The sequence below is a fragment of the Leuciscus leuciscus genome (assembly GCF_965113295.1).
Source record: "Leuciscus leuciscus genome assembly, chromosome: 3".
Classification (NCBI taxonomy): Eukaryota; Metazoa; Chordata; class Actinopteri; order Cypriniformes; family Leuciscidae; genus Leuciscus; species Leuciscus leuciscus.
This window is the reverse complement of record NC_138727.1, coordinates 44,669,549-44,696,105: the sequence shown is the minus strand read 5'-3', so window position 1 is coordinate 44,696,105 and position 26,557 is coordinate 44,669,549. Positions and strand designations below refer to the sequence as shown.

General features: G+C 36.1%; 2 protein-coding genes across 2 annotated transcripts; both read left to right on the top strand.

The window, feature by feature from the left end:
• Positions 1-566: 566 nt before the first annotated feature.
• On the top strand, positions 567-8,414 carry mmaa (metabolism of cobalamin associated A). Its single transcript, XM_082163262.1, has 7 exons — positions 567-705; positions 1,701-2,123; positions 2,222-2,344; positions 3,354-3,524; positions 3,629-3,714; positions 4,032-4,181; positions 6,504-8,414. Exons 2-7 carry the CDS (start codon positions 1,730-1,732, stop codon positions 6,789-6,791), a joined length of 1,212 nt encoding a protein of 403 aa, XP_082019388.1. The 5' UTR covers positions 567-705; positions 1,701-1,729; the 3' UTR covers positions 6,792-8,414.
• Positions 8,415-11,600: 3,186 nt separating this feature from the next.
• On the top strand, positions 11,601-19,990 carry LOC309494085 (uncharacterized protein). The gene is made up of 16 exons (XM_082163295.1): positions 11,601-11,982; positions 12,936-14,719; positions 15,217-15,306; positions 15,538-15,748; positions 15,848-16,092; positions 16,309-16,449; positions 16,543-16,657; positions 16,769-16,840; positions 17,677-17,817; positions 17,954-18,067; positions 18,156-18,229; positions 18,465-18,569; positions 18,673-18,788; positions 18,871-19,009; positions 19,175-19,295; positions 19,615-19,990. The coding sequence occupies exons 1-16, from the start codon at positions 11,856-11,858 to the stop codon at positions 19,704-19,706; spliced, it is 3,687 nt and encodes a 1,228-aa protein (XP_082019421.1). The 5' UTR covers positions 11,601-11,855; the 3' UTR covers positions 19,707-19,990.
• The last annotated feature ends 6,567 nt before the right edge of the window (positions 19,991-26,557 follow it).

Sequence of the window (26,557 nt, the reverse complement as noted above, 5' to 3'; positions counted from 1 at the left end):
TTAGACTTAATTAAGAGCCATGTGTTCTAATACTAGATAATTATAGCATAAAACATCAGCCATTCCTGCCTTCACTGCAAAGATAAAGATGTTAATTGTCATTCATGGGCTACTGCTTATTTACCACTTAAGTCTTTGCATAGCCTACACAAACTACAGTGATGGTCCTTCCACTGATGATGTAGTAACTTTCTGGAGCATCTGATGTATTTAAATAATAAATTATATAAAAAAACAAAAAACAACAACAACGTCGATCAGATTAAAAACCTTATTATAACCTTTTCACAACTCGAAAAAAGGCTTTTACAACCTAGTTGTTTTTGTCGGGTTGATAAGGTTGATAAAACTCTAACACGGATATAATAATAATAATAATAATAATAATATAACATTAACATAATCACACCTTTCCATTACAGAAATCTCAGCTGACTACAAATCACTGCTGTCACAAATTATTCAAAGACAACATAATCATCCATTATGTTTATTTAAAGAAGAATATTGGCTCTTTCTTTCCCAAAGCGAATAGGTACTTTTATTTTGAAGAGGGAAACTTTTATTTGAAAGAACATTGACGTCCCTCACTTACACGACCTCAGTGTCAACTGGTTTTGGGAATCCATGAGATACATAACTAAAGATTACCATTTGTAAGCGATCTGTCCAAATGACGATAAACAGACGGTTTCGTTAAACTTGGTGAGATTTGATCGATGCGGTTTTCCATTCCAGATGGTCAGTTTTGTCTTGTCTGATTTCTATGATCGGTTTGAAATGTATTATGAAATGATGTGATCTAAGTGGATAGCTAACAGAGATCACCTGCTCAGATAAAATACCATTATATGATCTTGGTTACTACAGTTTTTCTTATAATTTTCTTATTTTTTTATCATTATTTCTTATGTGAAATCATCATGAGCTAATATTGCATTTCCACATTGCCATACGCTTTCAGAATATATCATTTTGTTTAATCTGTATCTGTGGTGGCTACCAAATATAGCAAGCTTACTATAGTAACTATTAAAATGTTAATAACAATGTTACCAAACAAACATTTTTCTTTAGCTTATGCTGTATAAACTGATCCGTAAACATTGGTCCCAAACTAGCCTATTTGCAACTCTGTTGTTTGCCATAATTGCGTTTGTTTGTTTGTTTATTGATAGAGAATAATAATGATAATAGATATAATTAAATTAAGTATTTTAAACTATTTCCTATATTTGGTTACAATGTTAACGTGTAGGCTATAAAAGTAGCTCATAGGCTAGTTACTTGATTTTCTTAAGGTTAAACACCGCCTTTCAATGACCATTGATTGGGGGGAAAAGAAGAACAACAAAATAACTTTTTTAAGAGTTTCAAGAGTAGAATTTCTCGTTTTTTAAGAATTTTTTATGGAAATTATATTTTGCATAGGCTATGGTAAATTTTAATAAGGCTGTAATGTTCACCAATTGTAAGAAGGTAAGGTTTACATTTGAAAGCTATTCACGTATATATTCTTGCTTTCCTGTAGTTCAGTGGTAAGAGCATTGCGTTAACAACGCAAGGTTGTGGGTTCGATCCCAGGGGATTGCACATGCCTATGTATAAATGTATAGGATAATGTAATGTAAGTCGCTTTGGATAAAAGCGTCTGCCAAATGCATAAATGTAAATGTAAATATTCTTTGCTGTTTTTACAGAATGAGTTCTACTCAACAAGAAAAGGAAGATGGGTCCGACTAGAGTTTTTCCTATTCTTCATCATGCTGCTGTTTTTTTTCCTATACACAGTACAATGGCTTTAAGACATTCCCTTTGCAAGCGTACTGCAAAACTGTGCTATGCCTCCCTCTGCACCCTCCAACAGACGAGATCTGTTTCAGCTGAGACTGCCATAAGCCATCACATTTCAAACTTGACTGACAGGGAGAAAAGATTACTGACCAAGCTTTATGATGGACTTATCGGGGGTCAAAGGGCAGCTCTCGCGGAATCGATAACCCTTGTAGAAACTCAGCATCCGAGGAAGAAAGAGTTAGCTCAGGTTCTGCTTCAAAGAGTGCTGGCCTTTCGTCAGGAGCAGGAGAGATGCAATGGTGGAAAGCCAGCGGCCTTCAGAGTTGGTCAGTAAGGTGATGTGAACTATAGGAGTGAAAATGAGTGTTGCTGTTTGCATGAATGCCCTCAATCCTCAATCACCTCTCTGTACGTGTGACTTCAGGACTGTCTGGTCCCCCTGGTGCTGGAAAATCTTCATTCATTGAGGTTGTTGGGAAGATGCTGACAGGAAGAGAACATAAAGTGTCCGTTCTGGCTGTGGATCCTTCCTCATGCACAACTGGAGGTGAACAGGCGCTCAAATGTCTGAAAAAAACATTTACCTACAGATCATGGTGCCAATTTTAGATTGGTGCTATAGATATTTGCTTGTTTAATCTGCACAAATTCAGTACATTCATTTCTAAGTCACTTTAGTAAGGATTTATTGTGAGTAGTACTGACTACTAATTGTTAGTACTATAATTTCTATCATATTTTTCAGAAGTCATTACAGTCTTCAGTGTCACATGATCCTTCAGAAATCATTTTGTATGCTAATTTGGTGCTCAAGAAACATTTCTTCTTATTGTTAATGTTGAAAACAGTTGTTATTTATTAATTAATTATTGCATTAGCATTAAAATAATTAAAGTGTTAGGGGTTAACAGTTTAGGAAAAGTAAAAGTAAAGTAAAATGATATTTCTAAACAAAAGTAAAGTATCTAAACTAAACTCCAGTCTTCAGTGTCACATGATCCATCAGAAATCATTCTAATATGCTGATTAATTTTTTTTATAACCTATGATACTTTTTCAGGATTCTTTGAGTAAAAAGTTAAAAAAGAACAGCACTTATTTTAAATAGAAATCTTTTCTAACTATTACACTACTGTTCAAAAGTTTGGGGTCAGTCTTTTTTTTTTTTTTAATAAATGAATACTTTTATTCTGCAAGGATGTGTTAAATTGATAAAAAGTGATGGTAAAGATTTATATTGTTAGGAAAGATTTCTATCATGAATAAACTTTTTATTCATCAATGAATTCTATAAAAAGTACCACAGGTACCAAAAAAAAGCAGCACAACTGTTTCTAACATTGAAAATAACTGAGTATCAAATCAGCATATTAGAATGATTTCTGAAGGATCATGTAACTGAAGACTGGAGTAATGCTGATTAAAATTCAGCTTTGCATCACAGAAATAAATTATATTTTAAAATCTGTTAATATAGAAAACTATTATTTTAAATTGTAATAATATTTCATAATATTACTGTTTTTTTGTTGTTTACTTGCTAACCTTTAATGCAGGTTCACTGATGGGAGACAAAACACGAATGACAGAACTCTCCAGAGACATGAGTGCTTACATCCGACCATCTCCCACATCAGGAACCCTCGGTGGTGTGACGAGAACCACCAACGAAGCCATAGTCCTCTGTGAGGGTGCAGGCTATGACATTGTATTAGTGGAGACCGTAGGTAAGCCTTTGTTCCAGGTTTTCATAGTATTTTCAGTTTTGAGAAAAGCTCATCTTAAAAACAATGGTGTATGCTATGTAAGTTAAGTGTAAATGTTTACACAGGTGTTGGTCAGTCTGAGTTTGCTGTGGCTGACATGGTGGATATGTTTGTGCTGCTGATCCCACCAGCAGGGGGCGATGAACTACAGGTATACACACTTCCTTTACTCGATCCCTGTTGCCATAATTTTACATTTTAATATTTTTCATTTATTTATTTGAATTAAATTAAATTTTAATACATTTTAAGTGTTATTTATAGACCTGGGTAAATATTCTAAAATGTTTTTTTCTTGTAAATTAATAAAATCTTAATACTCAATTGGCATTTTATAAAAAGACTTTGAGTCAAAAAAGTTAGAGAACAACTGATTGAACATTATCAGAGTTATCTGAACTGATTGTTTTATATTATAGGCGATTCTTATATTTGAAAGAATTTTGATTAAATTCTATTTTCAAAAAGGGAATCAAAAGAGGAATTATTGAGATGGCTGACTTGGTGGTGGTTACAAAATCAGATGGTGAATTGGTTGCTCCCGCACGGAAGATACAGGCAGAATACACAAGTGCCCTGAAGTTACTTCGAAAGAAGTCCAAAGTCTGGAAACCAAAGGTATGTGACTTTATAATCATGCTTTACGTTCCTATCTTGCACATATACTAAAAAATATTTTTTTTTTTGATTAATTTATTGTAATTAAATATAAGATGACCATCATATCTGCAAGTTTTGGTGTATACTAGAATCGTTTTTTTTTTTATTCTTGAACGTTCAAAAAATAAATTATTGTTCACATTACATTGTTGCATCACCCCTCTTCCTAGTCTGTCACACTCTGTTTATTTCCCATCTTTATGAAGCCCCTCCTTCCGAAAAGCACAATGTGCTCTTATTGGTCGGCTGGACTAGTGTGTTGTGATTGGTCAACCTCTTCGAGCGTGTTTCTGAAATGTCACGGCCCTTACCACAAGTTTCAACACACTACTAACATAACTCCACCAGGCCTCTCCACTTTTTTTTTGCGTATACCTTGGGTGGGAATTATTTAAATAAGGAATTTGATGATGTGTACTTTCCCGGAAGAAAACGTTAGACTACAATTAAGGCATTTCAGAGAGTTCAGAAATGTGCTCACTGGTATAGAGAATAACTCCATTTGAAGTGGACTTTATGCTTTGTAACTTTCCAGACCTTTTTCATGCTCAACAGCAATATTACTCACTAAAATAAAGTAGAAATTAAAAAAAAAGCATAATAGGTCCTTTTTAAAGAAAATGGCCATTAAAGATTTTTTTCAAATACTTGTTTTAATTCATTTCAGAATAAACAGCCAGCATATTTAAGGGAACATTTGGAAAAATTAATATATGCACTACAGTTCAAAAGTTTCAGGGTCAATAATAATGATAACAATTCTTGAATTCATCAAGGATCTAGCCTACTAAATTTATCAAAAGTGACATTAAAAACCTTTACCGTGTTGCTAAAGATTTCAGTTAAAAAATAAAAACTCTGTTTATTTAACTTTCTATTCATTAAATATATTATAAATATATTCTATATTATCTTATAGACACATTCTTTTGGGGTTTTATGTTAATGACAGAATCTAATAAAGTAGGTTTTGTATTAACCTCCTTTTATTTATTAGAAAGTTTTATATCCATAAATGTAAATATACAAAGAGTAAACCCTGCTTTGACATCTTCAAACAAGAACTGAAGTTGTACTTAAATACAGTTTCAACGTCTGTAAATAAGAAAGCTATAAAAACATCTAGAATTTGTACCATGTTTAATATTCTTTCATAATATGCTTTTTTTTTTTGGCAAATAATTTTCAATAGATAAATTAGGCTTCTTTATATTATTTTTCTTGTTAACTATTGAACTACTGTATAATTTAGTTTTTTGTCTGAAAGTTTGTCTGTTTTTGTATCTTACGTTTGTAAAAATTTGCACAATAAAAAAAAAAATGTATCAGGGTTTCCTCAAAAATATTAAGCAACTGTATTAAACTGTTGTCAACAATGAGAAATGTTTCTTTAGCACAAAATCATCATATTAGAATGATTTCTGAAGGATCGTGTGACACTGAAGACTGGAGTAATGCATCACAAGAATAATTAAACTTAAAAATATATTAAATACAATACAGTTATTTTAAAAGGTTATCATATTTCACAATTTTTGTGTTTTTACTGTATCTAAATCTAATAAATGCAGATTTGGGTGAACATAAGAGGCTTTTTTTTAAAAAACATAAAAAGTCTTACAGACCCCAAACTATTAAATAGTAATGTATATAGCCCTGCCTTTATTTGATCACTTTTCCTTCTTTATCTCCCTCCCATATAGGAATTACTGGCATGTTAAATGCATTTTATTTATACATCTTCATTCTCTGTTCAAAAGAGCCCGTCCTGGCCAGTGGAGTAGTCTGTGTTGTCATTTCCCATCATGCTCTGCTCTGCGTTGTGAAGTCTTTCCTCTTTGTCCCCTCACCCCCAGTATTACTTCTACCCAGAGGGCACAGAGCCAGCATAGGCAGCCCTTTGAATGGCCAAATGCTGCCTCATGCATTTGACTGATTAGAGGCCACCCACATGGATGAGAACCGCTAAAGCCTTTGTCTCCTCTCAGCAGCATGATTTCTAAACTTCATCTCTGTACTGGAGGATGCGACAGTCATATTGATTTTTCTCCGCCCTCCTAAAGGTCATATATATAGGTCTTTCATTGAAACAAGGATGGAGTGACGTGTGTGGGCGAACACCCTTTACATTTCTGCATTGTGGCTGCTCATATGTAAAGCAACTGCCTGCTTCCATTCTCTCTTACTTTCTTCCTCTGCTTGTTATTTTTATCTTTCTATTTAGTCTAAAGTTATCCACACCAACACATTTTATACTCTCTCTTTCCCATGTGTGGTCAGGTGGTCCGCATATCTTCTCAGACAGGGCAGGGTGTGCCTGAGCTGTGGGATACCATGCTACAGTTCCGGGACACAATGCTGAGCAGCGGGGAGCTTCAAGCCCGACGGCAGACTCAGCAGAAGGTGTGGTTGTGGAATCTGATCCAGGAGAACGCTCTACGCCACTTCCAGCAGCATCCAGCGGTGCGTGCCGAGCTCCCGGAGCTGGAACGAAGGGTCACGTGTGGAGATATCTCACCCGGTCTTGCTGCTGACCTCCTTCTGAAAGTCTTCTCCACCACACTGTGATGGAAGGCCCTTCCGTGGGAAAACTACAAGCCGAGGTGTATTGGAAAGGAAATGATTGAGTCTTGCAACCTTCGATTTCTAATTTTTGTCTTTCACCTGGTTTTAAAGGATTTTAATAACTGATGACATTTGATAATTATTGTAGGTGAGAGAACCATTGTTCATTGTCCCTGTATTATCTCGCAAAGGTGGGGAAATTGTATTTAAAGAAAAATAAATTGAATGATTAAGAATTGTTACACCTTATGACCTGAAATCTGTTACTTTTACAGCACTCAACAATAAAAGAGTATTTTCTTCTGGCCCATTTGCGACATTTGGAAGTGAATTTTTATTAGATTTTTTACTTGCCTGCAAACATTTACACTGATCAATAAATACAATTATTAGAAAAAGAATTTGTGTATTACAGTAATAATTATATAATAAAAATATACAATTCTTTTAGCTTTTTGTAAAAGAAATGTTTTTTATTTTATTTTATTATTATTCTGAAAAGCTATAATATATAAACACTTGTTGGAAAATGGCATTTGGTTAAATACATTAGGCTACTGTTTGGTTAATATATTTTTTTTAAATATAATTCTCACCATTAAAAATCTATTATAGCCATATAGGTAATGTTATCCGGATCACCTATTTAAATGAAGACTTTGCAACAGTCGTGTTCAATACATTCCAGAAAACTAAATGTTTAAAGTCACCATGAAATCAAAATAGATGATGATTATTTCTGTAGAATATTGCAGTATGTATTATAAATTATTTATGTGCACATTATTTATGTGTCCTCGTTATCTTTAAACAAAATAAATTCCGCTGTGTTTACTGGCATGAGGGCGGGGCAACCTGTCACTCACGTGACATCACAACAATAGCAAACCACAACCATCCAATCAATTCCTGAAGGACAAAATCAAGTCCCACCAAACATTTATTTTTATTTTTTCTTGTTTGAGAAGCCGTTTCACGGAAGAAAAGTGTTTGACTTTTCCTGCACTAGGCCTAAATTGTTTTAATTACATGTACAAAATGTAAATAGAAGCCCTATAAGTTGCTATGTAAACTACTAACACTACTTGAGTAATGCTACTCTTACTGATTGTTAAATGTTTCCCTGTGGAAAAAGAAATCATTCAAAATGTGCTGATGTTCACCTTTTATTAATCTTGGGGTGTTTGTTCTGAATCATCCAGAAGCAGGCCAGAGTTATTTTTACAATTACATTCTCAGCAAGTCAGCTAGAGATATTGCTGATCTTACATCATAGCTCCAGTACATGAATTTAAATGAGCTCATACAGTAGAATGTTTTCCTGTGGTTGATGTTCTCTTGGGCCGACACTAGATGGACCTGTAGACCTGGCGAGATCTTTGTCCATTATGTAAATAAGCTCCTCTGCATGCCACTGCTGTTTGTCTCAACCTACAATAGTGTGTCGTTGGCCTGCCCCTTACAGACTCAGAATATGCTGACTGTGATTCCAGTCTTGTTGATTCCTGTCCTGATGTTGTACCACAACTGAGATTTACAAACTCTTGCAAGAATTTGCCATGTTGAACAACACTGCCATGTTGTAACCCAGCATTGTTCTGTTCAATAAATCCCAAGTTCATGTGACCTCATCTCATCGCTATTGTCCTGCAAGCTGTGAGTGTTTGCGTACAGACACGTTCTGTCTCCTGTGCACATGCTTTCTAGTCATTATGCCTTGTGCTTCTGTCTTATGACTCAGACTGGAATGCTTTGTGAATACTGATGAACTCCAAAGACCTGAGGGCCGCCCTCTCCATCAATCACGAATAAAAGCTCTTGGCCCTTCTCTGTAAGCAGAGATACTTTAGGTCTGAGCGTCTGCACTGTACCCACAGAGTCCAGAACTGTGGTTTGCCTGGAGGAAACCTTCAGTCTATGATATCATGTTGCAGCCTAAACAGTGCTTACTTACACATTTAACATTTAGACAGATTGGTTTTGTGTGAGCACATGCAGGACCCAAAGTCTCTTATATGTGCTTGGAGGCTCTGCTTGGAAAAGTTCTGCACAGTTGTTTTGTGTTTGCTTTTTATTTTTATTTTTTTATAAGTCTCTCATGCCCACCAAAGAATGCCCACCATATATATACCTTGAAAAACACTACCGTAAATATTATATTTAATTTTAAACACTACAGTAATATTATATTTTATATTACTGTATTTGATCAAATGTATGCAGCTTTGGTGGGCATGAGAGACTTAGATGAGAGAAATAAAAAGCAAACACAAAACAACTGTGCAGAAGGCAGAACTTTTCCAAGCAGAGCCTCCAAGCACATATAAGAGACTTTGGGTCCTGCATGTGCTCACACAAAACCAATCTGTCTAAATGTTAAATGTGTATGTAAGCACTGTTTAGGCTGCAACACATATACATACATATACATATATATATATATGTGTGTGTGTGTGTGTGTGTTTTCTGTTTGTTAATTGGATCACATGACTTAGGCTAATGTATCACACTTCATGACTTGATCAGGACTTCATGAAGTTATCAAATAGTACAAAGCAGTGAATCAGTTTTGTTACAATATCTTTTTATCAATATTACAATATTATCTTAGATTTTAATTCTTTGAGTATTGTGTTCTTCATTGTGATATCAGAACAGTTGGATAGCCATTACTTTGTGCTTTATGCCACCAAAAAAAAAAAAAAAATGTCTATTAATTTGAATCATTTACTTTTAAAAATGCTTACGATACAAGAGATAAAAAAAAACTCTCTGACTTGTGGTTTTAATGTATTTTCGAATAAATTAATAGGGAAAAATAAATGTCATAAAGCCACATTTTGTCAAGGCATTCACAGCCAAGCATGCTGAGATAATGTTTGCTTTTAAATTAAAAAGATTAACAAACTCAACAATGGCATGCTATTTCAGCCCCATTTAAAAGAAATGTAACCTTAGCCCACCTATAAAGCAACATTTGTTTGTAGTTTCACCAGTCGCAGTCTCTGTCTGATGCATTTATGCTATTAGCCTCCCTTACATCCTCACACATGTGCACAGCTGGCTGCCTCGCCGTCTAGTGACTGATGAGAGTATAAGGCATTTCCTTCAGGGCTGTGAGCTCGGTTTCTGCAAAACGATCCTATGAGTGACAAACTAATGGGTTAAGACTGGAAGTGTGGAAGGGGGATAATACAAACTCCTGTTGGCACACTAAGACTAGAGCAGTCCTTTCAACTGCAACTGAAGTGATTTCAGCCCTTTTGCGATTTATAAGCCTTTTGTATTTCCTGTGGCCATATCTGCAAATTACAGTATCATTCTGCAGGGTGCTCTGTATTGTTGTAGAATAAGTATTATATTTACAGTTTACCTCAAAGTGATACAGTAGTTTACCCAAAAATGAAAATTCCTAACCTGTCATTCCAAGCCTGACTTTTGAAGGATGTTTAAACTTACAATGAAAGTCAATGGGGTCCAAAACAACATTGGACAAGAAAAAAAAGTTCTTAGCTACTACTGAATGATGGTATCGATGAATTCCTTTGAATAACTTGGTGAAAGGCAAGCTGCCGCCAGTGTTCGCTTAATGAATTCCACCTGGTCTCTGTCCCAAAATCAAGGTTTGATCAGGCTACGTTCCCACTGGTTATAACCTACTATTGTCGCCACAATGTTGACGTCAAAATCAAGCTCTTTACATTCAAATGTATTTTCTGGCTGTGCCGAGTGGCTTTTTTTCTGCCTACCCTCAAGCAGTAACTCAGCACGGCTTGTGTTCTTGATGGTAATGGAGTGTCTCGAGATGGCAGGAAAATTCTCCTCAGGCCTCTAAATTCAATCCTTTTTAATCCCAGGTCTAATTGCTCGCTTTGCCAGCCAAAGTGAATTCAGCTGCTGGCTGTCTGTGAGACAAACAGTCCCTCTAGAGCACAATGTAGCCTAATAACATCATAGATTTACAGAAATTTTAAATTTAAACAAAAGACAGGAAAGTGGCAGCTTGCCTGTCAAAGAGGCCAACAGCCTTCATACTCGCGTTAAGACAAAGGAAAAAAAAGACATCAAGAGCCGTGTGCCATACGTCTCCCTTCTGGATTGAACGTTATAGGAAAGAGTGGGTATGAATATGAGAGGAACAAACACAAAAATAAAACCTCCTTACACCTTTCTTAACTGAACAGCTGGCCCATTTTACATGATTGTTGTGCCGTGGCTCTAGAATGTACCTGCTGATACTCTCATCATTTTAATTATAAAATTATACTTTTTCCACACACACACACACACACACACACACACACACACACACACACACACACACACACACACACACACACACACACACACACACACATTTTGTTATATATAGGCCTATATATATATATATATATATATATATATATATATATATATATATATATATATATATATATATATATATATAGATGTCATGCATAGCTTATTTGATGGTATTATAAGTAATTTAATTGTGGCTCATTTTAGCTGACTTCACCCTAGTAGGCCTGTCGTGCTGTTGAATTGACTGAAATTTAAATAGACTTAAATTTGAAAACAATTAGCATTTTTGAGCAATGGGCTCCGAAGGGAATTTCGTTGTTGAGTGTTTTGTTTCACAATAAATGACATACAGTACAGTCCCACAAACGTAAATTATGAGCCAATTTCAGTGAGTAAAAGCGATTCATTGAAATGGATAGGCAAAAAAACAAACAAAAAAAACGGTTCCTTCATCGTCACCAAGCAGACCAATCAGCCCAACCGCCACACCTGGAGATGAGTTCATTAAAACACTCGCACTACCAGCCGGTGACGTAGCCAAAGTCCTTCCCAATTTCACAAGCGTTACATACTTTTGTTAAGAGCAGATCGCTTCGTTCTCATACTGACTTTTTACCTTTTCATCTTCTCAAAAAAAAAATGTTGTCAAATCTTGCCGTGTCACAGATGCTTAACCCCACAAGAGATAGAGAATAAATTGCGTTATACTGACAATTTGTTGTGCACAGAATCTGGTGGCCTGTCCTTTTGCGTGCGGACAGCTGTATGTTTCCTTCCACATCTCTCTTCGATGAAATAGATTGTCCCCTTTTTCGATGGGGACCATGCAAGCGGCCTTATTGTGTGTACAATCACGGCAACGACACTTCGTCTGGCTTGATGACTTCAACAGGTATGATTCATATTTTAAATTAAGGTCTGGAAACTATAGTATGTAGCCTACTACGCACTGTTGACACGTGGGCTGCGTTAAGTCCTTTAAATGGATCTTTGAATCTGTGGGTCTGGTTCACAAACAAGATCTGAATTGGTGCGGTGCTGAACCGACTCGTTGAAATATAAACTGTTGAAACGCACATCTCCGATTCGTTTGCGTTATCGTGTGTTTGATGAGGCTAAAGTTGCTTTAAAGGGGATAGTTCATCCTAAAAAGCAGAAGAAATAAATTCATACAGGTTTGGAACAACTTGAGGATGAGTAAAATGACAGAATTTTCATTTTAGGATGACAGGACAGTTTAAATTTCAATGAGTCGGTTCTCGAGTCAACAAACACCGCATCAATTCAGATCGTATAGATCTTGTTTGTGAACCAGACCAGAACCAGTGGGTGAAATATCCCTTTAATAGTGTGATAGCTGGACTGTTAGATAGCCTGCTTGGTGAAGGTTTTATTAACATGGGCATGAATCAAAGTTGTTTTTTAATAACTATTAGATTTGTATTAGTTGTAAATCATGTAATATATACAATAATATAACTGCATCATCGTGCACAAGATAGATGAATCATTTTAACTGGTTCTTAATAATAACTTAAGAAATGAATGGGATTAACTAGGCCTATATTGATAAGGTCTACCTGCATATATTCACAGTTGATTCTCACTTCATTTTATTAAAATGACATTTTGATCAAAGTAGCTTTTTTTCCTCATTTGTTTTCTCCTCTCACTAAAATTGTTTTTCTTACCTAAATTTCCCAACACGTTTGCTCATTGCTCTGCCATTACGGCAGAGACAATTAGCTGATTGGTGAAAACATCTATATGTAACAATTGTGCACTTCAAATCTTTTTTTTTTTCTTTTTTTTTTAAATCCTCTACTTCACATTTATGTCTTGCAGATCCCAAAGTGACTCTTGCCAATGGAGCTTCTCACACCACTGAGGACAATTATGCTTGTCTTGAGGAACTGGAGAGGATCAACAAAGAAATAGAGGCAGTAAGGAGTGAGGTGGAAAAAGAACAAAAAAGATTGTCATTGTATCAGACATCGCAGACCCTCACACAGACAGATAATGCAGGTCTTCGCTCTGAGAAATATTTAAGAACCACCAACAATCAGGCTAAAGACCAGAATGGAAACCATTTGAAATACAAAAAGCCTGTTTCCTCAAACAGTGGTTGTAAGTATGTGGTTGATCGTGCCAGACCCAAGACTGATTTGGAATATGACCCTTGTTCCAATTTCTCTGCAGACTTGCTATCCAGCAGCTCGGTAGACTGTAAGTTAAAGTCAACTGATAAAGTGGATATTGAACATTGCCTGAAGAATGAACGAACAGGAAAAAATGTTCAGCATTCGTCCTCTCATTTTGACAACTCTGATGATGAAGGTTCTTTGGTCATTGATATTCCACCATCAAATAATCAGGGAAAACGTAGGCCCAAACAGAAAGGCAAGGGTACAATGATTAAACCACTGCAATCACTTGAGGAGAATTGTGCAGTTAATAATGGCCAAACAAAACCCAGGCAGCACAAAGAAAAGGTTTCTTCTGATGGAATTCCAAGTCATGAAATTAAACATATTGTGAGTGACCAGGAGAAAGAAAGGACCTCAGGGAAACCTGTGATAACTCAGGAACAAGAGTCTTCTGAGGGGGAACTTGTCATCGATGTCTCACCTATTGAAGATGAACACAAGCTTTCAAAGCAGTGTGGAACTATAACCAAGGAACTACTTGACTCACCCAAATTATGTCCTATTAGCGATGTCCCAGCTGAGGATGGTAAAGAGGCTAATGAAGGGCCCTTAAATAAACGGGTAACAATTGCAAAGCACTCTGTAAAAGAAACCAAACCTTTTCTGGAGGATCTAAGAGAAGAACCTGTGACTGAACCAATTAACTTTACAAATCTCAAAATGGAAGCTTTTGTTACACAAAAAGAGCAAAACGTCCTGGATGACATTTCCACGTGTCTAGACAATCTGAGAAGTGAGAGTGAGCGGATCAAATGCATTCAAGATATTACGATTTTTCCTGTTAGTTCAGTTTATGGAGATGAAGATATTTCCTCACAATCTCCTGCGAGTGTAGGACGAAATGCAACTTTTAGGGCAGAACCACAAATTGACTGCATCTCAAGTTATACTCAAAAGTCAGAAATTGTATCTTCTAAGATCCTCTCCCAAGAGCAAGCACATCAGCAGTACTTCCCCATGGCCTCGTCTCAGTCCTTTCCTTCATCTTTACATAAGGTAGAAGAGCATGGATGTCCACTCTCTCAAAGCCTGGCTGAAACATCTTGGCCAACTATTCAAAAAAGTCCTGTCAATACATTTGCTCAGAACATACCTGCATATGTTTCAGAGATTGACTCCAGAACTCTTTCAGCACCATCAACTAGTCAACTCAACCTGAAAACAACTGTGGCCTTCGAAAGATTTCCTACATCAGATGCATCATTCCTTGTTCCCTGTGACATGCCTCTACTTCCACAGACCTTTGCATCTGCAGCGATGACAGGAAGTAATAATGAAGCCATTGTAGTTGACTCTAGTTCTGATGAGGAGCTCAGATATTCAGACCTAGATCTTTCAGAAACTGACCCAATGGAAGAGTGCTACAGAATCTTCATGGAAGCCAACCAAAATGAAGCTCCTGTTGTTCATTGTGATCCATCTGTAAGTAAATTCATCCAATTATTAGTAAATTCATTCATGTAATTTTGTATTTAGATATACTGGTGTGTAGATCATAACAAAGTCTCTCATGCTTACCAAAGCTGCATATGTTTGATAAATGATACAGTAAAAAAGTGTATTGTGAAAATAATGTATATTATGAAATATTATTACAACTTAAAATAACTCATTATTCCTGTAATTTTCAGCAGTCATTACTCCAGTCTTTAGTGCTACATGATCCTTTAAGAAACATTTCATATCAGTGTTGGAAAAAAATTATATTCAAAGAATCCAGAAAAATATTAAGTTCAAAAGAAAAGCATTTATTTCAAATGTAAATCTTATGTAACGTTGTAAATGTCACTTTTGATCAATTGAATGCATCCTTGCCGAATAAAAGTATTAATTTCTCTTTTTTTTTTTTTTTTAAAGAAGAAAAAATCTTACTGACACCAAACTTTTGAGCAGTAGTGTACGCACCTCATGTTTTTTAGGAAGAAGTATTAGAGAGCCAAGAAACTGAGATAAAGTCCAATCCAACAGCTGTGCTGAAGAAAAGGGTGGCACATGTGGCGAGGTTTGAGGTATGAGATGATTTATCCTCTTATTTATATGAAAGTACATGTTGTATTCCTTTGAAAAACATTGACTTAATTTAACAAATTAATATTCCATCAGTAATTATTTGCTCTCCAAAGTAGTTCCAAACCAGTGGAATTTCTTATTTTTCTTTTGCTGAACAAATAATGACTGAATTTTAATTCAGAGTTCAACATAGGTGTTTTCTGACTTCATCAATCCTCTTTATTCAACAGCCATCAAGTACAAGTAAAAGCAAACCACAGATTATTGTCCCTCTTCGAGAGGGAGGCTCCCATTTGACCGTTCCCTCCAGAACTCAATTATGCCAAAGAAGAGCAGCCATGTTGACTACTGCCATAAAAGGGTGTCAGTCCCAAGTCATAAGTAGTGCTCCCAAAAAAGTTTATATACCCAATGTCATTCATTCAAGCACTGTGCAAAACCGTAAGCACCATGTACACTTTTTTTATTTTATTTTTTATAAGATTGGTTATTCATATTTTAGGGAATTGTCATTTACTTCTGTTTTCTTATTTTTTATAGCCTTTAATAGTCTTGGTGTCTTTCCGGTTGGTGCTGCCGTACAGCTGGGGACAAATCTGCACTTCATCGTACCTGAAGGAAATTGTGCTTTACCTCTGACACTAATTCCAACCACAATGTCCGTCCAACGGACACCTCAGCCTTCCCCATCTGTTCAGTTTTCACAAACTCCACATACTTCACATACTCCACATCCACCACATCCTCCACATCCTCCACAACCAGCCAACTACACACCAGCTAAGGTTTGCTTTGCACTTTACTCTACTGGTCTGTTTGTCAGTTTTTTTTTTTTTACCCTTTTCTATTGGCTATTTTTCTTTTGTCTATTTATGGGGTTAAAGTTGCCATGCAATGATATTTCACCCTATCTGTTTTAATCTACAATCAAAAAGATCTGCTACTACTTCAGTTTTATTAACTTTAAGATGAAGTGATAGGAAATTTCATGAATTTTGTAGGCAATGGGCATCAAAAGAAAGGCAAAAGTCCATCACGAGGTTGGGGCAAAGGTACCACATGATGTTCGTCAACGTTATGTGAACCTCTTTGTGGAGGAGTTCCTGAGATCATCTGTGACGGTGCAAGATGCATTTGAGAAGGTCTGTGTTTGAGAGATCAAAATTACTTATTTAATTCTCTGATTATGTTTTTTAATGTGTTTCTTTCCCAACATATCTATTTAAATGGTCTAGGCTCTGGCAGAAGAAAAAATAGTTTATGACCGCAGTATCAATAAGCTCAAGTATCTAAGCATAGCCGTCAATGCACTTAAGAGACTTAAAAACCAAAACGTCTTGCCTGCCAAAGGTAGGTTTGGTATATTTATACATGATGTGCTTTTGTTCAAATTACTGCAGCCACTTTTGTTTACTGCACCGTACACTCCTATCAGGTCACCCTCCTTATATGTACTTACAGCTCCCAGTGAGAGAGATCAGCATGTGTCTAGAGGCAATGTACCACTAAATACCCAAGCACTTCAGGGATCCGGTAAGAGCTGGCTCTCGTTTCAGGGTCAATGTAGAGTCTTCACCTCTGTCGCTATATTTATTTTATTTATGTATTTATTTATTTCATTATAGGTGTAGTTTATTAAAATGCACAGTAGGCAGTACTCTATCTTCATATGGTAACGTTTGTATGTAGTAGTAATTAACTAGATTTTTACATTTTTCTAAATCCATGCAAAACATGGATAGTGTGCGTCAAGTCGTTGTTGTTAGTAGTAGTGCTGTTGTTAATATAATATTTATCAACAGTGGGTCTATATTAATATTTCATATATGTATATACATATCTATACACTACCGTTCAAAAGTTTTGGGGTAAGATACATTTTTTTTTTTTTAAATCGATAGAAGTCCCTTTTGCATACACATGCATTATGTATTTTTCAAAAATGCCATCAAAAGAAAAATGTTTACAATTTAAAATTATATATATAAAAAAAAAAAAAAATTATCCTGTGAAACTTAGCAGCATTACTCAAGTCTTCAGTTTCACATGATTTGTTTTTTCTAATATGCTAATTTGATGCTCAAGTAACATTTTCTTATTATCAATGTTGAAAATTGTTGTGCTGCTGCTTTTTATGCAAAATTCTATTCATCAAAGAATCCTTGAGGGAAAAAAAGTTCAAAAGAACATGCAAAAGTCTTTACTATCACTTATGATTACTTTAGTGCATCCTTGCTATCAATCAAATGTATTCATTGCTATTCATTTCTTTCAAAAAATATATGTACAGTAGTTGCCCAACATATAGGTGTTGTCATTGCAGATGTAGTTATTATGATTATATGTAAATATAAGTTTTACTGATGCAGGTGATTTGACACTTTATGAGCAACTGAAGGAGCATGTTCTGTCTGAGGACATGTTGCAAGTAAACAACTTCCCTCGTAAACATCAGGATAAAGCTGACTTTGCCATCCAGTATGGAGATACCAAGAAGGGCATAAGCGACCGTGAGTAGACTTTCCAGTCACCGTAGGGCTTTATTTTAGTGTTACAATCAAGTTTAATTGCAACCAATATTTAATATGTTGATGAAGCTATTAGGATTTGAAGCTTTTTAAATAATTAGGAATACAATGGTAACAGCTTTAAAGAGAATCTGCTGTCGATGTGGAGCGACGTTCTCTGTTGACAAAAGTGGAAAGCACACCCGAAGAGAAGAGTGTAACTACCATTATGGAAAAGTCATAGAGAATCGAGGTAAGAATGGCTTAGAATGGCTCTAAAAAATTTTATTTTTTTATTTCTATCAATACCCATTATCTACTCTGTATGTCTTCTCTCATAGTGCCGGGAGGTGTTGAGACACGCTACAGTTGTTGTGAGAATGCAGTTGGGTCACCTGGATGCCAAGTGTTCAATGTATTATAATTCAAGAATTATACTCATATACTCATACAACTACGGCCACTCATATACTCATGCTTTGTTGGAGGGGCTGAAAACATTTTTCATTCCACTCCTTTAAGCCATGATATTTCCTTGAACTGAATTTTCAATGGCAATATTGTAGTGTTTCACCAAACATACTAATCCATTTTATTTCAGTTACTAAAGTTGAGACTTCCACTGTATTTTCTAATGTACATGTTTACAGCTTCATGTCCATGATGCAGTAAGTCTTCGGGGCTTTGTTAGCAGTCTCCCTCAATCTTCGGTGGGCAAAACATGTCCAGGAGTTTTTGCTGTTGACACACAAACAGTAAGGGTTATGTATTAATCATAATTCAAATAAAACCTAACATAAAAGAACAGAGAGGTACATTAATGTGACCTTTTGTTAATTTGAACTTGTGTTTTACCAGTGCTACACGACTCAAGGTCTGGAACTAGCAAGAGTGACTGTAGTCAACAGCAGTTTGCAAGTCATCTTTGACTCCTTTGTCAAGCCTGGTAATGATGTCATTGACTATAACACCAGGTGGGATGTTCATTTAATGTTAATTTGTTTCAGTGGAGCGAACTGTGAAATGTTGTAAATCATAACTTTTTATCCTGCTCAGATTCTCAGGCATCAGTGAAGATGACGTGAAGGGTACCAGCTCATCTTTGCGCGATGTACAAGCAGTGCTTTTGAGCTTTATTAATGCGGACACGATTCTGATTGGCCATGGCTTGGAGAATGACTTAGCTTCTCTCAGAGTGAGTTCTAACGCCATGCTCTCAAGATTTTTGGGCCATTTTTATAACTGGAATTACAATGTAACCTTTAAACATTATGAACTAGGCATTGGCTTTTATCCTCAAGTTTGTGGTTTTAATTGGAGCCTCTTAAGAATTACATTTTGGTTGTTCTGCCATCTTCAGATTATTCACAACAATGTGATTGACACGTCAGTGGTGTTTCCCCATCGTCTGGGTCTGCCACACAAAAGAGAACTTAACAGTCTGACTGCAGACTACCTCCGGAGAATTATCCAAGAGAGTGGTATGTTGGCCTGTTAAACAAATTTGTAAACAATGACCATGATCACACCTCGCCGAATCAGAAACCGTAGCTTTTTACTGGACTCCAGCTGTATATTGTTTCATGGCACATTATCCAAACACTCAGAAGTAGGGATAGTGTACACAGGGATCATTCAGAATTGTTGATAACTCTTCCATGAAATTGCTGCAGGAGAAGTAATTGAGTCAGTACTGAAGGGAAATTGAGCACACCTACAAACATGACTTGCATACAACTCAACAGCACATGCTCGCTGCTTAAAAAGAAAACAAACAAATAAATTTCTCATTTGCCACAGTGGCGGGTCATGATACACGCGAGGATGCCACTGCGTGCATGGAGCTCATGCTTTGGAGGGTGAAAGAAGACTCCAAAGTGAAGAGATGGTGACTTTCAATAAAGTTTATTCGTTTTTCTTTGTTCATTCAGGTCATGCACCAGTGTATTTGGTGCTTTTGCTTGCATATAAACCCGTGTGGAGTGTTGGGTATTCACTGATTATTTTTGTTTAATTATTATATAAATAGGTATATGATACATTTGTATTTGGCCATAAAACTTTTTTTTTTTGCTTCACACTATTGATTGTATATTTGTAACAATAGGCAATTCTTCTTTTTTTTTGTGGATTATAATGCACTGTTGGAGTACTGTGAATCTTTGGAATCTGGTAAGAGGGAATGAAATTAAAGGCATTGACAAGAAATAACTATTGTTTGATTTTACTTTAATCATATATTTTGAAGTGTTAATTGGCATCCAGGTGTTTGTGCAATCATGTATAATCGGTCATTTCCCCCCATTTGAGCCAATAAGAGTCTGCTGCTAATCAGCACCACATGCATCAAATCTAGTTAATCAGATAATGAGAAGGTAAGTGTCTCAGGAAGTATTTTATTTTAAAAGTAAACTTTTTACTTCACTTTAAAGTAAAACTTTACTTAAACTTTTAAAAGTATACTTTATCTTAATATGCAGATAAAAATATCAGTAAAAAAAGGGAGTCTATGTCATACCTGGGAAACATTGGTGTTTTTGAAACATTGCTGCTGCTTCATTTGCTTCAGCATCTAGACCAGCCCAATGTAACAATGGCTGTGAGTTTGTACAGCCAATAGCAGGCAGGTGGGCGGGGCATAGTGTTTTAGAAACCTGTTGGGATCAATATAGTCAGTCATACTTTTTCTTCATCATTCAAATTACTGAGAATTTTTAACTGTCAATCAATTATTTAGAAAATTTACAACATATCAATAACGTACTGTAATCCTTTGTTAGTTTACTTTTACAATCACTATGACACATTTCTCAATAATTCAGTAGGCTAACTTTTTTTCCCCAAAACTCTTCACACATTGAGCATAACAGCAGATGTGAGCTATGTGGATAATTTTCCATTTCTTTGGCGCATATACATTGACAACATCTTTGAAATGGCATGAATTATTTTCACACTGAGACACAACCACCACCAAAATTATATGTACCCAGGCCAGGCCAATTAGCATGTTTACATACCTCCCCAGGCAGATGAGCAATGATTGTCAGAGATACATTTTTCAATAAGGAATAACACATTTTATTAAATAAAATGTAAAATTATAAGGACAACCAATGAATCAAGTAAATATTAAAATTGTAATGAGACATAAGTTTCAAGATATAATTATTTTTTTATCTAGATAATAATCAAACCCAAAGAAGTGTACCTAACAGATTAAGTTTGTGAAAATAAGAGAATAGAGAAAGAAAGGTCTAAAAGAAGTAAGATATTTACAGAATGGAAAGAGAGAGACAAAATAGAAACCCAGAGTCTTCTGAAACTAAACATTTTATATGATGTAGCCTACTTAACAGGAAGGGACTAGGGAAAGTACTTATTAAAGTTATTGGTATTTCTCTTTGTACCCCGATTCCAAGAAAGACAATTATGCAAACACATTTGACATGAGATGGGATACTAGACCTTGTAGAAGTAGCTAAGAAGGATCGACATAGAAGATATAGTCTCAGATTTTGGAGATGTGGTAAAAAAAAACACACACAAAAAAAAACAGGCCAAATAGATGTCTGAATAGGATATATGAACAATTAGTATATGAACTATGAGTATATGACATCACATATATTGAACAAAAACGCTCATAAAAACAAAATTTGAATATATTCAAATATTAAAGATTTTACATAGAGAAACTCATTTCAGAAAAGCATTCACCTCTGCTGTAGCTTCTTTACTTGTAATAAACCTGGCACCTACTACACCAGTTTTGAAAAAAAGTGACCTTAATATTGAGAAATGACCAAGACTATGAAATATGTAAACACTTTATTTATAAATCTAAACATTGTCCACACTAACTTTTGTTTATACCAACTGAGATAATAATTTGCCAGCTCGAATTCGTAATGCCAGTAAAAGTAATTTCAAACCTGAAGGGCTGTTAGACCCGCCCTCAGTCTCTGTATCACGTCCGCTCAGTCTCTGACCCAAAATCAGAATCCCTTTAATTCATTCTGATGGGACTGAACCCTAGAAAAGAACTGAACTGAACAAGGCTACTGCTCTGAATTGACTTTTAAATGGCTCCTGGTGGAGTTTTACCTGCTTGTTTGACTCTTTCCACTCGTTTGACAGGTGTTTGAGGTCCGTGGCTGCAGTGAAAAGCCAGTGTGAGTGCTGGTGAAACAGTGGGCTGACATGCCCGGGAGCAGTGCCAGGGCGCTGTTGATGCTGCCCGTTTGGGCTCATGCTGTACAAGCTGTGTGAGCGTGGCCCAACTGGCTGCTGGGAATGCCTCCGCGACAGCCCTGGACTACTGTAGCAGCATCCACATGAACACACTGCTTTTGGCACAGAGTGAAAGAAACCAGATGCTCACCCTTACAGCCGGGAATGTAGGAAAATCTGTTTGCGTGGAGATTAATGATTAGTTTACAGAATATTTTGAAAGATGTATAATCAAAGTAATATTTCTACAATTGGATTTATTTCATTCCAGCTTCTAACAAAAAACAAATATATTTATTATGTTAGGATGATAAACTTATTTGAAAGTATTCATTACCTATAAAAGTAGGCAGAGTAGTTCACAGGGGCATAGCATATATTTAGATTTGTATATGTATCTTTTTCCCCCCCAATTTGTTTGACAAGGTCTTCCCTCAAAACAGAATTGATGACTTGCTACCCAGTGTCTTAATTGTATGACAAATGACCATGTGGCACTATGCTAATTGATTGAAGACAGGAATTCAGTTGGGTTAATTGAATGGCACAGGAAAAAATCATTCAATCTAAAGTGTGTTGTGTTCCTAGAAAACTCACAGAAGGTTAATTAGTTTTTACCTTTGAATCAATAAAATCAATATGAAAGAAAATCCAACCTTGTAACCTTTTGGTTGTTTCTATTCACATGGTACGCAAAGTGGAAAGATACATTTTAGATGACCTTTTTTGGGGGGGTGGTGGCACGATCCAACGTTCAGTAATAGAGAATGGATCAAACAGAATGTGTGCAGAATCCTTGACTGTTAACTTTCAGCACAAAGCAACAAAAAATAAAGGCAAAATTATAATTTTTTCCCAATGTACAGACCGCTCACCCCCAAACCAGACACTGAAACATCAGAAAATTGGTTTCAATTTCAAGCATTCCTTATTTGCTCTGAACCCAGCATCCAGCTGCTAGCATGCAGCCTGCTGAGTGCATAGGAGATAAACCAGTGTCACAAAGTTAATTGCATTACTTAAAACTGCCGTTATCAACTGGATGGGCAAACTTATGATGGATATGGTTTTTGGACATAATTTCAACATGGTTGGCGTGATAGTAATCTAATATTTCTTTGATTCTCATTTGTGTAAAAAAGCAGAACTTGTTCTCCACTGTATACAAAGACATGTCGTCTTGCAATCATAATATGATAGTGTAGCAAAAAAAAAAAAAAATTAAATGTGCATTTTTGAAAAAAAGTAATTAATTACATTTAAATAATTGCATTTCTTGCAACAAAAAAGTGCAACATTAATTGTCATTGTAAATGCTTTTCTACTTTGAAGTTTTTTAAGATCTTGAATTTATATTATTGTCAGGGAGGAGATTTTGCCATTTTGAGTGTGAGTTGCATAAGTGATTATATATATATATATATATATATATATATATATATATATATATATATATATATATATATATATATATATATATATTAACATATAATGAATATATTTTAAGAAAGAAGATAACCTATGTGGCTTAGATTTTTTTGTATTTTGTTTTTCATTCTTATTTTTTTAGTAATATTTTTTATTTATTAAGAAATCAATTGAAACATCAGGTTGAAACAGATTCTGGATAAGACAAGTCAAGATTACTAGTAAAATAATTATCTTCATTTTTTCCTGAAGAAAACTCAAGGTCCATAATATTTTAGGATGTATAGTAGGGGCATTACATTGTAAACAATTTCTCCATAAAAAGTAAACCAGAAGTTTAATTTCTTTGTTAGTAATTTGTGTTAAGGACCATCAGTGACTCCATTTCTAGTAAAACTAGGTTACAAGATTATTAATAACCCAATCACATTTTAGCCAATGAGGTCATCAAATTGTTTTTGGAAAAGTCAATACCAAAAAGATGAATTAGTAGCCGACCGTAAATGGAATACCTGTTGCAAAATTGTCTGACTTCTCAAATAAAACAGATTTTTTTTATTTATTGTAAACTACAGATATAAATCACTCTGAAATTAAGATTTAATCGAAAACACATTGAAGATTAGTAGACAGGATATCAGTTCATTTAGCGATAAGCTATTTCCTTCCCAGTGTACAATCGCACTACGCCTTTTTTGGGTTAATCTTGGAGGCTCCCTCAGGGGGTTACACTCGTAGCCGCCTGACCATCTGAACAGTAACATCATACAGAACAATTGCAATCTATACAGTCAGATGGTTGAAGTCTAACTGGGTTCTAGCTATTAGACAAACACTGCCCTTTTAAGACCACCTTGTCTGGAGAGGCCAGCTTGCCAAGGGCTTGTGTATAATCCCTCTTCCCAATGAGCGTCCCCTGTCGCGCCTCCAGATTGTCAGGATTCCCACTGCGCTCCCCTGGCTTTATCTGACATGGGATCATGCTATGGGTGGCTGTGGCCTGTGTGCTCATCGATAGATGGAAAATTCCATACGACAAATGTAAAAAGTATTCAGTCTGTGTGATTGAGAGCTTTTTTTGCAACCCAGACTGATTGGAAAACATGCCTCTAACGACATTTCTGCAAAATATTACGTTACTTCTTGCATGTTTTGAGACGCATCAAAATAATGTACCACCTACCCTAAACCTAACCAATGGTGTAAAAAAAGCAAATATGAAAAAAACTTATTTGCTGAAGCAATCATGGGATTTTATCTTGCTTCTACAAGTCTTTGAGCTCTTTTATCATGACTTGTGTTTCATGTGACTCAGTATTGCATGTAGTTTTTCAAAAATGTAAGTAGAGGCACAAATTTTTTTTTTTTAAATGAGCCTTTGTTGCTTTTTTAATCTAAAGCTGATTCTAATTTCATGATCATTGATTTTACATCATGCAAAATTAAAGTCAACCAGCAAGTTAATCAACCAGTCGACCAGCCCTGCCTCCACACAGCAATTCTAGGTTTTTCTGTGTCCCTCCTCTGTTTGTTTTCTCATCCCCGACCTGAACGGGAATCTCTCTTCACTTGGCTTGCTGTGGCTCCCTAACGGCCTCAAATCCAGCCATCTGACAGGGGTGAAGTGAGGGAGCCTGGGAAATATTGATGTTGAGACAACTTGGGAAGAGAATGAGAAGGTAGAAGAGAGCAAGGCAAAGGAATGAGTAAGCAGAGAGAAGGGAGGTGTGTGGGGGGTGTCTTCCTGCAGACAGGCACTCCTCTAAGCAGCTTTTCCTCTGGAGGCAGGGTTATGTGAGGTCACAGAGGGATTACACTTTTGGCAAACAGGAGGGAGCTCCTCTCACTCAGGCTTTTCCAGCAGCCAAAGACTGCAACTCCCCCATGACTCGAACCCGGCTGTAATAAAGCCAAGGCCGGCTTGAACCTACAAACAAAAAAGCCAACAGCCTATCGATTGCCTGCCGCCAACTTTCACACGCTTGTGTCGAAAGGTCGGCTCGGAGTAGACAGGCTCCAAGCAAGCCTGAGTAAAAAACCCTTTTCTGTTTCAAACTAGACACATCTTGGGTTTGAACACTACATTTTTTAAATAATAATCCCTGACCCTATTATACAATTATTCAAGAGGATTACGGTTACTCTCTGCTTTTTTGTTTTCACTCTCTCAGCTCGCTGGCAGAAATAGATACAGCCTTAAAATAAAAAAAAATTGGATTTCTGCATTCAAGTGTCTGTATGACTAAATTAGCCGGTATCTGGCAGAGGGATACAGTGTGACCTCATCACCCAGGAGACCCACTTAATCAACTTTCCCTTTCCAGCAGAGGTCAAGCTAAGCAGAGGCTCTCGCTGGCCTCCAGCCCTGCTTTGATGTTAATTAAGATGCGATAGAACATGGAGAGGATTCATTAAAGCCGGAGTCAATCTAGTGGCACAAAGCTCCAACATGGTGGACTTAAACCACCTCGAAGGTGACATCCTCCAGACTCGGACGCACATCAAACCACAGCTTGTCGTTCGTCTCGGTATGGTGACCCGTGGTTCAACACGTGATTGGACGTTTGGTGTTACCTGCAGGGGTGTTGAGAGCATAGCAGCACATGCCCCACTTTTTTGCTCATAGTAGCTATTTAGTAAGTGATAATGTACAGTCAGTCAGCTGGTCATTCTTGTAAAATAAACACATATTGTTTATTGAGTTGACAAATTATTTTACCATTTTATCTGTGTATTACATTTGGCAGACACTTACATTGCATTCAAGATATAGGCTATACTTTAGTTTTTATCAGTTTATCATGCATTCTCAAGAAATCAAACCAATGACCTTGAGTTATTACCGCAATGATCTATTGTTTGAGCTACAGGTAATCAGCCTTGCAACATGCAATAATACTACAGTAATATTAATACTTAAGACCTCTGCAGTCATTTTCATTATAATCAAATGAGAGTGAAGATGGCGCCAGTTGAGTTTGTATGAGTGCAACAGTCGGGTTCCAGAATTTAAAAATACCATTCATTTTCTCCATAGGGAAATTTATTTTTAACAATAACTTAGACACAGACCAACTGTGAG

Bases quoted from the DNA above. Each gene is read 5' to 3' on its own strand.
- mmaa (XM_082163262.1), top strand. From the start codon at position 1,730: ATGGGTCCGACTAGAGTTTTTCCTATTCTTCATCATGCTGCTGTTTTT. The intron at 3,525-3,628 runs GTAAGCCTTTGT...ATGTTTACACAG, and splicing joins TGTATTAGTGGAGACCGTAG to GTGTTGGTCAGTCTGAGTTT. The intron at 4,182-6,503 runs GTATGTGACTTT...ATGTGTGGTCAG, and splicing joins CCAAAGTCTGGAAACCAAAG to GTGGTCCGCATATCTTCTCA.
- LOC309494085 (XM_082163295.1), top strand. From the start codon at position 11,856: ATGTTTCCTTCCACATCTCTCTTCGATGAAATAGATTGTCCCCTTTTT. The intron at 14,720-15,216 runs GTAAGTAAATTC...CATGTTTTTTAG, and splicing joins TTGTTCATTGTGATCCATCT to GAAGAAGTATTAGAGAGCCA. The intron at 18,068-18,155 runs GTAAGAATGGCT...CTTCTCTCATAG, and splicing joins AAAAGTCATAGAGAATCGAG to TGCCGGGAGGTGTTGAGACA.